At 40.7% G+C, this 11,364-nt stretch overlaps 1 protein-coding gene across 1 annotated transcript; it reads left to right on the top strand.

Annotated features, from left to right (window-relative positions):
- Positions 1-7,879: 7,879 nt before the first annotated feature.
- Positions 7,880-11,155, top strand: LOC134624027 (leucine-rich repeat LGI family member 2-like). Its single transcript, XM_065470253.1, has 5 exons — positions 7,880-7,956; positions 9,412-9,483; positions 9,573-9,644; positions 9,748-9,917; positions 10,074-11,155. The coding sequence occupies exons 1-5, from the start codon at positions 7,880-7,882 to the stop codon at positions 10,811-10,813; spliced, it is 1,131 nt and encodes a 376-aa protein (XP_065326325.1). The 3' UTR covers positions 10,814-11,155.
- The last annotated feature ends 209 nt before the right edge of the window (positions 11,156-11,364 follow it).

Raw genomic sequence — 11,364 nt, 5'->3', positions numbered from 1 at the left:
AATGCAGCCAATTGTGTTTATTATTACATTTTTGAGGAAATAGAAAGGGGGGGGGGGGTCAAGGAAAAGGAGGAAAGAGATAGAGGAGAGAAAACCCCAACAATCCCCTCTGAGCAAGCACTAGGTGCGACAGTGGATAGGAAAAACTCCCTTTAAAGGAAGAAACCTATGACAGAACCAGGCTCTAGAGGGGGCAGTCAACTGTCGGGACTGGTTGGGGGGTGAGGGTGAAAAGAGAGAGAGGGGGGAGGGAGATGGGACAGGTGTTAGGAGTTCAAGGGAGCTAGGGGAGGGAGAGGTGTCAAGGTGTCAGGAGAGAGGGAGAGGGCAGGAGAGGGGAGGTCAAAATTACGATGGAACAGAGGTGGAGGGAGACGAGGTGACATCAGCAGTGGAAAAACCAGACAAAGCAGGAGCGTCCTTCCTCCTGAAGAAGCGGAAGCGTTTCTTCTTCTTTTCCAGGAGCTTTTCCATGAGAACCTTTTTCTCTAGGATCAGGTTTCTCAGCTGATCGATTGTTTCTGTGTTCTCCTTCTCAAGTCTCCTGCATGTTTTCTCCACTTCTTCTAATTCGGCTTGTTTGTCTTTGAGCCTTTCTTTCAACTCATTAGAAGTTGCCTCCTGCATTACCTTTGCCTCCTGCATCTCTCTATAACTCTCTTGTAATTTGTTGTGAGTGTCTTCTAACTGCTGACGTTTCCTCTCAGTTTCTTGAAGTGTGCACTGCAGGTCTTCATTTGTTTTCTCGAGCTGCTGCTTTAGCAGCTGCACCTCAGTGGTTTTGCACTTCAAGGTATTTGAAAGTTGCTCGAGTTTGGTGTTTTTTGTCAGCATGTCATTGAGCTGACTCTGCATGGCTGAGCACTGTTTCTGCAGTTTCTCCTTCTCTCCTTCCATTTCAGTTGCTTTGTAGTTCATTTTCTTATGAAGTTCTTGCAGCTTTTGGTTTTCTCTCTCAAAGTCCTGGAGTAAACGTTTGTCTTCTTTCTGCTTAATGTCCTGTTGTTCTTTTCCTTGAAGCAGCTCTTGATATTTCTGCTTGTGCACTGCAGTTTCATCAAGTTTTACTTCCAGGACTCTGCATTTTTCCTCCATGCTTTGGAGCTGGCACCGCATGTCTCTCTGGTTTATTTCCAGTTGTTCTTTTTCTTGAAGAATCTGGTTATTTCTTTGCAGAGCTTTATCAAGCTTTGTTTTCAGCTCTCTGTAGTTTTCCTCCGAGTCTTCAAGCTTGCTTTCTTTCTGTTTGATCGGTTGTTGCTTTTTCTCTTGAAGCAATGCTTTGTATTTTAACCCCAAGTTTTGGAGTTCTATGTCCTGCCGTTTCTTCTCTTGGAGGATTTCTGTATTTTTTTGCAGAGCTTCATCAAGCTTTGATTGCAGCTCCCGATCCTTTTTGTCCTTGTCTCTCTCATTTTTCTTCTGCTGGAGGATTTCTTTGAGTTTTTCTATCGCTTTATCAAGCTTTGCTTTGAGCTCAAAGTTCCTTCCACGCATGTCGAGGAGTTCCATTTCTTTCTCCTTTTGAATATCTTCCTTTTCAAGAAGCTGGCTGAACAATTTATCTACTTCAGCAGTCTTTCTCTCATTTTCTTCTCTGAGGAAGATAATCTCCTCTTCCAAGCACATCTTCCGTACTTGAATATTGTCTTCTTGAGCCAGAAGAGAAGAGCTGGGCTTTACTTTTTCTTTTCTTGTGTATTTTTTCAGAGACATGTTGGAAAGTGTAAAAAGTCACTCTGAAAAGGATCCAATTGTTTTGAAAGGTTTCTCTCTCAAACGTTTCAATGCTGCGAACATAAATGCTGCGAACAACGAACTTAAAAGTTGTTGCTTCTCACTCCTATTTAAGGGTTTTTAGGATCAAAGGCTCAAAGGCTCAAAGTGGTGGTAAGATTCCAAATGGGTGTGATGTCACGATCACACTGGTCTGCCCCCCCCCCCCCCCCCCCCCCGAAAAAAACAACAGCAAACAAACAAAAACATGTTTATTCATCTGAACCTTCACATATTGAGCAAATATACACATTTACAAATCATTATCTTACTTTTTCAGCGGGGCCTTCTCCTCTCCAACACCCACAGTATCCTCCTTTGTTTTCTGATTCAAATAAATCAAACAGCATGTTATTAAATAAGAACTGTGTTGCACAAAAACACCATTTTTAAAAATAAAATATATTAAAAAACTTGACATATCAGGCTGTACCTTTCTCCTTCTTAGAGTCCAGCAAAACACCTTTGCACTGGTTGCTGTTTGAGCAAATAATCCCTCTGACTTGTAAAGTTTTTACAAAACACTTCTTCTCTCTGCAAATGTCTGAAAGTGTGTGAACTTACAGTCCTCAGAATGTGACACCTACAGAATGTATTTGAGTTAGCAGGTTACAAACATAAACATGGTTACCATAGTTATAATAATAAAGTTTATGATGTGTTGCTAACATTTTGGTTGTTGTGATGATTCAAATTTGTTCAGTAAACTTCATCAAAATGAACATGTGTTGACATAAGCATATATTTGGATCTCATATCTTCTTATTAAATGTAGCTAATGTCCAATAAACTGAACTCTGGGACTTACCTAACACTAATATTTCATATATTACTTCAACTCACTAATTTAATTAAAGGGTTTTGTATTAAATTATAACATAATAAAAAACCACAATGCACATGTGCAAGTAACAGTAGCCAGCTGCTGCCACAAGAGGGTGACGAATTAAAGATTTACAGAGAGATCTCTTTACTTTGGGACATTTAATTAATGTGTATTATTACATTTGATTAAACAAGCACTGCTTTTCCTCCAGGCTTTCTAAAACTCTTTCAGAGTTTCTCTTTTCAGTCTTTTTCAGTCCAGTCCTTGTACCAAAAATTTATCTCATGAAACTGGATGAATGGAGGACCAAAGAAGATGTTTCAGACCTAACCCCCCCACTATCTACACCAGCGGAATAGCATCTGAAAATCACATCTTTAACAAACAAACAAAGTCCAGCAAAGTCTCCACACAGGACCTGAGAGATCTGAACCTTCAGTTCACTCCAAGATCACACATGTGCAGGAGAACTGAGTGCTGCTGTCAGATTTAAAAGTGCTTTAAACATGATAATACTGTCTTTGTTAAACAGCCGAATAGGTTTATAAAGTATCATTAACTAAAAGTGGTGAAATAAATATCTCTAAATCTACTAAATGTAGACTTTTAAATTTTGGACAGTTTAATATTACAGCTGCTGATTAAACAATAGAGACAGATGTGTAGTAAAACATGTATTTAGTGTTTCAAGTCAAAAACAAACAGAGCAGAGATACAGAGAAAGTCTTTTGACGAAAAAAAGAAGATACTGAACGCTGAGTTTCCCCTAATGATGTGTGTGCAGTTGGGTGAATGAGGCTGTGTCGAGTGTTCAGACTGAGTAGAAATGCACTGTCCTTGTCCATTTACATCCTTTAGATCCAATCTTGACTCTTTTGCCTGGCTGCTGCCTGGCTGCTGTTTGCATGTTGTGTTCTCTGAGGATGCTCCGGCTCCCTCTCACAGTCCAACAACTCGCTCTTTAGGTTAAGGCGATCGTGGCTCAAGACTTGGGCATTCGCCTTGTAATGTGAAGGTTGCCGGTTCGAGCCCCAGCTCAGACAGTTGTGGTTGTTGTGTCCTTGGGGAAGAGGACACAACAACCGTTGCCTACTGGTGGTGGCCAGCAGCCTCGCCTCTTTCAGTGCGCCACAGGGTGGCTGTGGCTACAATGTAGCTTGCCATCACCAGTGTGTGGATGTGTAAAGCGCTTTGGGGTCCTTAGGGACTAGTAAAGCGCTATACAGATACAGGCCATTTAATTGGTGATTCTTTTGGGAATTACAATCATCTATTGGGATCATGAGTGGTGAACTGTCAAGTGTGTACCCTGAGTTTTACCTTGTGAAAGCTGGGATAGTCTTCAAGCCATCTCCAGCAAACCTTAAGTGCTTAAGAGGAAGGTAGAAGGAAAGGAAGGAAGGATAACTACACTTTATGATCTCAGCTGTGATTATTAAAGGTTTGTGCTTTCTAGACATTCCCTGTAATAGAAAGAGCAGGGGGGTGTGATACTTCATCACGGCCAGAGGGAGGCACTGTGGAACCATCAAACAAAAGACCCCAGTGCTGATAAGGCAACATGCTGTCAATTACCACCAGGTATGAGGACACAAGGTAGGTGGCAAACTCATCTGATCCATCCTCAGTCGCCACAAATGAGAGTAAATGTGTTTCTTTCCTTCAAGTCCTGTCATATTATTTTGTATCCACAAAACTATTAGAGCAGAAATATTTAACTTAAAAAGATAAATCCAAATAGATTAATAAATCTTTTTTTTTACCTTCATGAATGTCATGAATATTTTCAGGAGAATAGAAGTGGTACTTATATAATGGTAGTGCCCATTTCCTGAGATCCCATGATTGTAAGGTGACTGAGAAATATTTTTAATTACACGGTTGTGGCACTGATTCAGTCTTTAGCACTACGGTCACCCCGGTGTGTCGGCCACAACACCAATTAAGGCCAAACTGTCTCAGAGTATAGAAGAAGAAGCTTGATGTTTGTTCTGAAACTTATAAACACCTGTATAAGAACAGAATAGAATTGTCCTATAAACTTCGGGGTTTTTAAAAACTCATTATCCTTTCTATCTCTGCTCCTGGTCACGTTGCTGTCAACTCCTCGTGTGTGCGCCTGTTTGATTTATCCATTTGTGTTCAGGTCTCTTAGCTCCTATAATAAAACTGTTCATATTCCAAGCCTGCCTGCAAGTCCTTGCATTTGGTCAGTCCCAGCACCCATACCTGCTCCGAGGGAGAGAATGGCCAGCCGTCAACATGAGCGCCAGTACCAGCATCCAGAGCAGACTGCTAGTCCTGCTCCACCTGAGCCAGAAGTCTGCGCTAAGCAGGCACCTGCCAAGCCGCCCAAGGTGTCCCATCACCTCCGTCGTTCCCCAGTGGATCATTGCTGGCCATGCGGTCGGCCTCCTGAACTGCTGGATATTATTTTTTTAAATAAAAGGGCCAGGTTATTTTTTCTGGTTTTACCTCAATGCCAGGTGATGAGGATAATGAGCTATCTAGTTAAGTTCCCTTCAGTGCTGCTGGACTAAAAGCAGAGGGTTATTCTTGTCTGAATCTGTGATTATTATGTAAACATAAACCACATGTCTATGTCTCAGTCTCGGTCTCACAAGGTCTGACGTGGTCCTCTAATACTTTTAGTTTTCAGTGTTTGCATCAAATTATCAAGACTTTATCTCCATAAATAGCTACCAGTGTTATTAGTACATTAGTTCATGCGTATATTGCTCAGTCCTCTGTAATGTCCATTTTTATTTTAAGATATACTACTGATTATCTGAGAAAGATGAGATGAATTCTAAATGAAAAATCTAAAATTTAAATTATTACAAAACTGCACTATGGACTGGTGTCATGTTTAACAAACTTGGTGCTGGCTCTAACACTGGATTGGCTTCTGCTTCATTTCTGTATTCTATTCCAATGTCCTAAAAACAGAGTTCTTTGTCTTTAAACGTAGTTAATGTTGCAGTCCTTAACTGCATTCATGTGCTTTTTCTGCCACCTGCTGCGATGGCTCTTGATAAAGCTTAAATATGTGGGATGATCTTGGACAGTTTAAAGTGGGCCTCTGTTCCTGTAAAGTAGATTGTGGTAAGGACCCGACACACACACTGGATTTCATTCACTATAGGTTAATTTTACTGTGTTACTGTGTTCTGATGTTCCGGCATCAGTCACACAGGAACAGCTGCTTCTTCCTTCCAGTCTCCGTCCCCGTCATAACTATTTAAAAATACAGAGAAGAAGATGATCACCTTGAGCAGTCACACCCGCCCTCTCAGCCACACCTCGGCACCTCCCTGAGAGCTCACTGTAACACCCCTCTGCTGCAGCAGGCCAGAGACCACACCCCCGCCACATAGATCATATCACTACTGTGAGATAAAAGTGAAAGAGCAGCTCACAGATCAGTGGGAAGTCACATCAGGAGAACATTAAGTAGTTGTAGCGTGTGATTCCCTTGTGTTTTTAGTCTGTGTAACAGCTGTTTGTCCCTTCAGGTAAGATCAACAAAACTACACCATAGGATGGTTTATACCTAAGATTCTTTAAAAAAATATATTATTAACATAACAAGAGGAAACATAGATTTGATTCTTTATTTATTCGTATCTTTTGTTTTCTTTCATTTTCTCTTAAGCTCAAAGGCTGTTTTTATTTCAACAGTGATGGCAGCAGCAGCGTTCAGGAGCAGAGGACTGGCTGGTGTCAGAAACAGCAACGTTTTAATCCTCATCTTTCTGCTGTCCCTGGTTTATGTCACAAATTCACTGACGAAAGTAAGAACAAAGTCTCTGCTGAATTAATTGTTGCTGAATGTACTTTTATGAAACATTTATTTGCAAATGTAAAACTACAGTCACTATGTAAGTCATTACAAGCATATCAGAGTTTAACCTGACGCATCCTGTTTTTGTACATTTAAAAAAATTCTGAGAAGATTCTTAGAACAACAAAAGCAGCCAGAAGGAAGGCGGGTCAGTCAGGTTCATGTCTATTGCATGTTATCAGTACAATTTGGTCATGCAGGAAACAACAAATGCGTAAGAGTCATATCAGTGCACACTAAGAGAACTGCAACTCAGTCTGACTGTAGAAGTAAATTTGACTTATATCCCGATTAAGTTATTCATATGTAACTTTATTAAATTAATTTGGCACAATGTTGTGGTAAACAGAGAATGTCTTTTGCTATACTGATATTGACCAATAATCCATTAATGTTCGATTATATTTTTAAATATTATACATTTGTATGTAATTTGTATGTAACTGTATCATGTGAAGATTTTTTCTTGAGCTTTCTTCATCAAGCCCTAAAGTTAATATAAATCAGAGCTGATGCTTCTTGTACAAACTGTCCTCCCCCACCTACTTACAATGGAGACGATGACAGTCTTTCTTTGCTTCCTAACTTTTCTTGAACTTGTTCTTGAAATTAATTCTGAAGTTTATGGATCTTATAAAATATAAAACTGCAAAAAATTATGTACAAAGCCAGATACAATATGTTTCCAGGAAATGTACAGTGGATGAATTGAGGGGAAAATTAAATATGAAGACTCTTAAAGGATGGACAAGGGTTAAAACCTTTTGTTTTACCATTTGTGAGGTTAAACTGTGGAACAGTTTTCCTGTGGACCTACAGCAATGTTCAAGCATTAGTCAGTTCAAGATGTTTCGAAAACTGCTTTTGGAAAAATATGAAAGTAATAAAGTTGTAGACTTTTAGTCAAGACCGCCTAAACCAAGACCAAGACAATACAAAGACCAGAGGGTATCGAGACCAAGATAAGACAAGACCAAGACAGACCGAGTCAAGATCAAGACAAAGTCGAGACCAAGACAGAGACAAAAAGGTCTTTAAACTGCAGCCAGATGCTGCTTTGTTTACGGGTGTCAGGCATATTTATGTGTTTTTGCGATGCAGTCGCACAGCCCTCCTCACCGCTGTCTACTGTCTCACTCACTTACTGAGAGGACAGACGCACGCTCCACTTGACTGTCGCGTCTCTCACCCTCTCTGTTTTTCACATAATGATATTATCCTATATCCTCGCATGTGATTGGCCACAATATGGAGGGATTGGAGCATAGCTGAGCCACTGTGTGAGAGCTGAGCAGTGAAAGGAAATTAAGTGAGGAGCCGGCTCTCGCTCAATGGGAGGCGACTCTTCTGATTCACTACAAAGCACTCTCTAAGCATGGCTCTTAGAGCTGATGCTTTTGCGCATGACACATTATCGAACGTTACGTTGTGTCATGGATACTGTTGACTCCAAATCTCCCGACCACTATGTCGATCTGAGACAGCAAGACCGAGACAGCGAGACCAAGAAGTGACCGAGGGATCCGAGGGATCCGAGACCAAGACAAGACAAAGACCGCGTAAAAGTTGTCTTGAGACCGATCTCGAGACCAAGATCGGTCTTGATGCATCCAACTCTATAAAGTTGATGACCGATTGTATATATAACTATGCTAAATTGCATCTAAATTATATCTATCACTGTATCTATGTTTATACATGTCCTTCATTCCTTGTTTATTGTTTGGGGTAAGTGATGATGGGACACAAACTTGAATAAAAAGGCAGTGAAATAAGGTCGGAGTAATGAGTAATATTACAAACTAACCACCTGCTATTACCAGTTTTAATTCACCTTTTACATAAATAAATGTTTTTCGTACATATGCAAGTGTAATTTCAAACTGAATTTCTGTTATTACTTCATTTCAACTGCAACACACCACTGTTTGTTTGTTTGTTTGTTTGTTTGTTTTACCAAAGAAAACAATAATTGTCTGTGAGGAAAGAACTCAGTGGTGGATCCTCACCTGTCTGCTTTTGGCTCAAACCTCTTCTCTTGTGTAATAAAACTTGTGAACCTGCTTCCCCTCTCAGTGTCTGTCTTGTGCCAGTTTTGACTGTTGCAAAGAAGTGAACTTAAATCTAATCTACAACAGCAGAGATGAACACAGCCTTTCTCCTGTGGGAGAAGTATTATGTCTGTGTTAAATATACAAGTCGTGGCCATTTTCATAAGATTTGATTGTTTAAAATTCACATTGACAAAGTAAGGATTCTGGGGGACATGAGGTGTGCTCCAGCAAATATTTCCTCTGTGGTCCCATTAAAGATGGATTTAAACATGAAGAGTGTGAGATGGCAAAAGGAAAGACATTCTGTACTTAATCAGAAGTACAGATATTAGTGGTAAAACTACACCAGTAAAAGTAGCTCTTTGGAGGATTTTTCTACCAGCTATTTTTGTGCAAAGCTAATTGAACCTTGTGCTATATTAATGTATCATTAAAGTAACATTAATACAAGAAAATATACTTCCTTAAATTTTAATTCTCATAAATATACTCAGCTTGAATCAGTTTGGTAGAACATGAGCAGAGAAAAAGAAGAAAAATTTTAAAGTATCTCTACATTGTAGAGAGCGACTCTAAACAGAAAATGAGTAAGGAACGGGTTAAAGTGGGATTCAGCAGGTGGGGGAACTCTAAAATTGGTCGTAGTGGCTCAACAAGAGGTTAAGAATCGCAATTTCTATTCAGAGCTCCAGTAGATTTTCTTTGTGTACAGGCTGTGATCAGCTGATCTGGACTGCTGGTGCTTTGAGGTCCTGATCTGAATTAGACAGGTTTCAAGGATTTCGAGTGCTCAGGTAGAATAGAACAGTGCTGTACAAGAACCAGTCCATTTACCATTTGGTTTACTAGCTGGCAAAATGTTGAAATTGATCAAAAAATATACTTTTCTTTTTCTTCTTGTTGATCCACAGATTCATTGAGAGTAACAAACTAGAGACTACGTCCAAATATGCCTTCAGAGGACTCAGGGACCTGACTCACTTGTATGTTCCAGTGACTGAAAATACAACTGTTATCTGTTACACATGATTTAATGATGTCTCTTTTCATAATCAACTGCATTTGTTTCCAGGTCTTTGGCAAACAATAACATTAAAGCCTTGCCCAGGGACCTCTTCATTGACCTTGACTCCCTTATAGAGCTGTGAGTTTGTACATAGTTAAATAGGCAAATAGTGTACTGTGTAATTCTTGCAGTCTGTCTTTCTCCCAGTTTAGCCGTGAAATACAATATTCCCTTTCTGCAGGGACCTGCGAGGCAATGCCTTTGAATGTGACTGCAGAGCCAAGTGGCTTATGACGTGGTTAAAGAACACCAATGCCACAGTGTCGGATGTTGTGTGTGCAGGACCAGAGGACATGAAGGGCAAGCGCCTCAATGATATGACCAGCCTGCAGAATGAGTGTGTCTCCACAGGTGAGAAACACCTGAGCCAGCTGCCCTTCTCTCATGTCCAGCTGAGATCAGGATCAGAGAACTCAGCAGAGTCATTCTAAGATGCGTAGAGGTTATTCATTTAACGTGGCTTTGTTGGTTTGTGAAAAATATATTTCCCAATGTTCCTTTCCACAGATTTCATCCTTCATCAGTCTGTTGCCTCAGAATCGTTCAATAAGTTCCAGGATATCGAGGTGTCCAAGATCTCTAAGCCCAGTGATATTGAGGCCTTCCAGATTGGCTCTGATTGGTTCTTTGTGATTGCTGACAGCTCAAAAGCTGGCCTCTCCACCCTCTACAAGTGGAATGATAATGGCTTTTATTCGTACCAGTCACTGCACGAGTGGTACCGCGACACGGATGTAGAGTTTCTCGACTTGGATGGGAAAGCTCACCTTATTCTAGCGAGCCGCTCACAGGTTCCAGTGATCTACCAGTGGAGCCGGAGCAACCAGAAGTTCATCCTGCAGGGTGAGATCCCCAACATGGAGGATGTAGTGGTTGTGAAACACTTCCGGATCAAGGAGGAGCTCTACCTGGCTATGACGCGGTATATCGGTGATTCCAAAGTTCTGCGTTGGGGCACCAAACAGTTTGCTGAGATCCAAGCTTTGCCCTCTCGAGGCTCCATGATTCTCCAGCCGTTCTCTTTCAAGGAACGTTACTATCTGGGTCTGGGAAGCGACTACACCTTCTCACAGATCTACCTGTGGGATGAGGACAACAAAATCTTTGACCGCTTTAAGGAGGTGTACATCCAAGCCCCACGCTCTTTCACCGTGGTATCTACCGACCGCAGGGACTTTATTTTTTCCTCGAGCTTCAAGGGAAACACGCAGATCTTTGAGCACATCATTATCGACCTGAGCTTGTGAGGGGCTGTGCCTTATCGTCCCGTCTGAAATCAAATGTCTTCCACTTGAAAGACAAATTCAAGAAGGGAAAAAAAAGAGAAAGGACCTTATAAACTGTTAAATATCCACACCTTCATAGTTTTCACTCACAAATTAGAGCGGGGTCAAGATGTATCGTGACTATTTCTGAATGGCCTTACACTCATGGATCCTCAGACTTTCTGAAGTACTACCCTTTCATAACTACTTCTATTCTCTTAAAAATACCACTGAAGTTCATGACGGGTTAAAAAAAGAGACATTTAATTGAATCTATTTGGATTTATCTTTTTTTGTTTAATATCTTTCTCTCAGTAGTTTTATGCAGCTAAAAATACATCAGGACCTGAATGAATGTAACAAATTTATTCTGATTTGCGGCGACTGATGATGGATTGATTGATTTTGCCACCTACCTGTATCCTCATACCCTGTGGTAACGTACAGTACCTTGCCTTATCAACACTGGGGTCTTTTGTTTGATGGTTACACAGTGCCTCCTTCTGGCCGTGATGAAGTACCACACCCCTCTG

The sequence above is a fragment of the Pelmatolapia mariae genome, linkage group LG3_W, assembly GCF_036321145.2.
Source record: "Pelmatolapia mariae isolate MD_Pm_ZW linkage group LG3_W, Pm_UMD_F_2, whole genome shotgun sequence".
NCBI classification, from domain to species: Eukaryota; Metazoa; Chordata; class Actinopteri; order Cichliformes; family Cichlidae; genus Pelmatolapia; species Pelmatolapia mariae.
Note: the sequence above shows the minus strand (reverse complement) of the source record. Positions and strands in the feature narration are given on the sequence as shown.

Coding starts and splice junctions, on each gene's coding strand:
- LOC134624027 (XM_065470253.1), top strand. CDS start 7,880: ATGGATACTGTTGACTCCAAATCTCCCGACCACTATGTCGATCTGAGA. Junction 9,645..9,747: donor CTTGACTCCCTTATAGAGCT/GTGAGTTTGTAC, acceptor CCCTTTCTGCAG/GGACCTGCGAGGCAATGCCT. Junction 9,918..10,073: donor GAATGAGTGTGTCTCCACAG/GTGAGAAACACC, acceptor TCCTTTCCACAG/ATTTCATCCTTCATCAGTCT.